Here is a 2,688-nt window from a genome sequence, read left to right on the forward strand (position 1 = left end):
GAAATTAGAATAATTAGTTATTTAATGTGTTGAGTTACAAAACGTTTTGCATAATTGATGATTTTGGTAAAGATTAGATTAGTTTTTAGTGAGGGAAAAGAGAAGAAGAGAGACTTTGATGTTTTAGAAAAAGGGCATGTAATGGAAAAATTATGAAAAAAAAATCCATGAATAAGTAAAATGCGTACATGAAAGAGCAATAATATAAGATACCGTAATTAATAAAAAATAAAAAATTGACATAATGAAAAAGACTGGCCCCAGGTAAGGCCGTGTTATAAAAGGAGACAGCATAACACCATTGTTTCTTGTCCGTCCCTTCTCAACCTCTTTAATTTGGGTTGTTCGGTCCAGTTCATTCCATTTCACCTTCAAATACATCTCCTTTCAACAATTTCCCAACAACAACTCCTCAAATGGCGGCCGCAATTGCCGATTCCCCGCAACCGGTATCAACCGTCTCAAAAACAACTATTCCTTCGGCCGAAAAGACCGTCTTAGGCAAGTACCAACTCGGCCGTCTCCTCGGCCGAGGCAATTTCGCCAAAGTATACCACGCACGTTCCCTCAAAGACAACAAATCCGTAGCCATCAAGGTCATCGACAAACTCAAAACCGATCCGGCGATATATCCCAAGATTGTTGGTGAAGTCGCCGCCATGCGACGACTTGACCATCCCAATGTTCTTCGTATTCACGAAGTCATGGCAAGTAAACATAAGATATATTTGGTTATGGAGTTGGCAAAAGGTGGTGATCTTTTCGGTAAGTTATCTCGCCGCGCTGATCACCGTTTTCCGGAGCCTCTAGCGCGGCGGTACTTTACCCAGCTTGTCTCCGCTCTTCGTTATTGCCACCAGAATGGTGTCGCCCATCGTGACGTCAAGCCGCAAAACTTATTGCTTGACGACGAAGGTAACATCAAGGTGGCCGACTTTGGGCTTTCCGCTGTTGCCGAAAGCCCGTTGAGTACGGACAATTTGTTGCAGACCGCGTGCGGGACACCCGCGTTCGCTGCACCTGAGATTGTGGGTAGGACACGTGCCGGATATGATGGGTCCAAGGCGGATGCGTGGTCATGTGGGGTAATATTGTTTGTTTTGTTAACCGGGTACTTACCGTTTGACGATGCCAATTTGGTGATCATGTACCGCAAGATGCATAAGAGGGAATTCAGGTTTCCCACGTGGGTTTCGAAACCCGCTAAGGGGTTGATAATAAGGTTACTTGACCCGAACCCGAATACACGGATGAGTATTGAAGAGATTATGAAGGACGGGTGGCTTAAGAATCAAGGGTTGGTGTACCCTAGGAGCGTCTCCTTAGGTGACATGGCATCCTTGGAGGAGAAAAAACATGAGAAAAATTCTGTCATGGAGAACACCAGTATGAACGCGTTTGAGATTATATCAATGTCGTCCGGGTTGAATTTGTCCGGGCTTTTTGAGGCTGTGGATGGTAAGGGGAAGAGGGAAAAGAGGTTTACAACGAGGGAGTCGAAGGCGGTGGTGGTTGAGAAGATTGTGGAGGTGGGGAAAAAATTGGGGTATGAGGTGGAGACAAGGGAGAAAGGGGGTTCTGGTTCTGGTTCTGGTTCTGGTTCCGGTTCTGGTTCCGGTTCCGGTTTTGGCGGTGGGAGTGTTTCTGTTTGGTTGGGTAAAGGGAGGTTGGTTTTGTCCATCACAGTGACCGAGGTAGCGTCCGAGGTGATGGTTGTCGAGGTTAAGGTGGTTGATGGTGGTGGTCTTGGATGGGACCAGGAAGACCTTCATTGGGGAGAGCTTAAGGTTGGGCTAAGTGATATTGTTGTGTCATGGCATAATGAATGAATAAATGAATGAACCTTTTACCAAATGGTAAAATATATGATAATAACATGGTTAAGAATTCGAAAAGGGTTGATGTTCGCCACCATGGTAAAAAAATGATCAAGGAAGATTATGAAAATTAAAGATTGGATGGTAACATGGTTGATCTTCCTACAAAGAAATGGATGGATGGATGGATGGATGGATGGCGGATTATCGTGTACATAAAAGCGGCAAGGAAGAAAAGGACTTAGTTTCATAGGGAGCTTAGTTTCTTTTCTTTTTAGAGTATGAGCTAATTAGATTATACACAGACAATTAATGTAGTATTTAATTTGTTTGTGTAGAATTATTTAGATAGGCTAGAATGATGATGATGATGACGATCCCCTTGCAATGATAATGAAAACACAAAACCATGTGGAAATTGCAAAATTGGAATGTTTGCCATGGCACAAAGAAAGTTGTAAAGCCTTGTAAATTGTATATAGGTTTCGGATTTCGATCTCTCCCTTGTAACATACTCTTTCCATTTCATAATGATAATTGGAAAATTTTTATATCTTCTTCTCTAAGGGCTAATCACCCTTGTGCTTTGTGTCCAATTCATCTTATTTCTTGTTCTAGTAGTTTTCACCTTAGATTTTCATTTTGTTTTTTCTATGTAGAAGAGGCCTTCAATCGAGTGAAGGCGGTTGGTTGTCAAAGTTCAGGTCTGATTTGGTCAACACTACTAACGGTCAGGCCTAATCGGATCATTCTGGTTATTAACGTGTCCATGTAAATGTTCTATGTTCTTTTGAGTCGTGTTTGGTTTGATTATTACGGGGTTGGGTTGTGAGGGAATCATCTATCGAACAGACCCAAGACCTGACAAACT

At 42.6% G+C, this 2,688-nt stretch overlaps 1 protein-coding gene across 1 annotated transcript; it reads left to right on the forward strand.

The window, feature by feature from the left end:
* Positions 1 to 294: 294 nt before the first annotated feature.
* On the forward strand, positions 295 to 2,370 carry LOC141611968 (CBL-interacting serine/threonine-protein kinase 7-like). The gene has a single exon (XM_074430642.1). It carries the CDS (start codon positions 417 to 419, stop codon positions 1,827 to 1,829), a length of 1,413 nt encoding a protein of 470 aa, XP_074286743.1. The 5' UTR covers positions 295 to 416; the 3' UTR covers positions 1,830 to 2,370.
* Positions 2,371 to 2,688: the final 318 nt, after the last annotated feature.

This window comes from Silene latifolia, chromosome 11 (assembly GCF_048544455.1).
Source record: "Silene latifolia isolate original U9 population chromosome 11, ASM4854445v1, whole genome shotgun sequence".
Lineage (NCBI taxonomy): Eukaryota > Viridiplantae > Streptophyta > Magnoliopsida > Caryophyllales > Caryophyllaceae > Silene > Silene latifolia.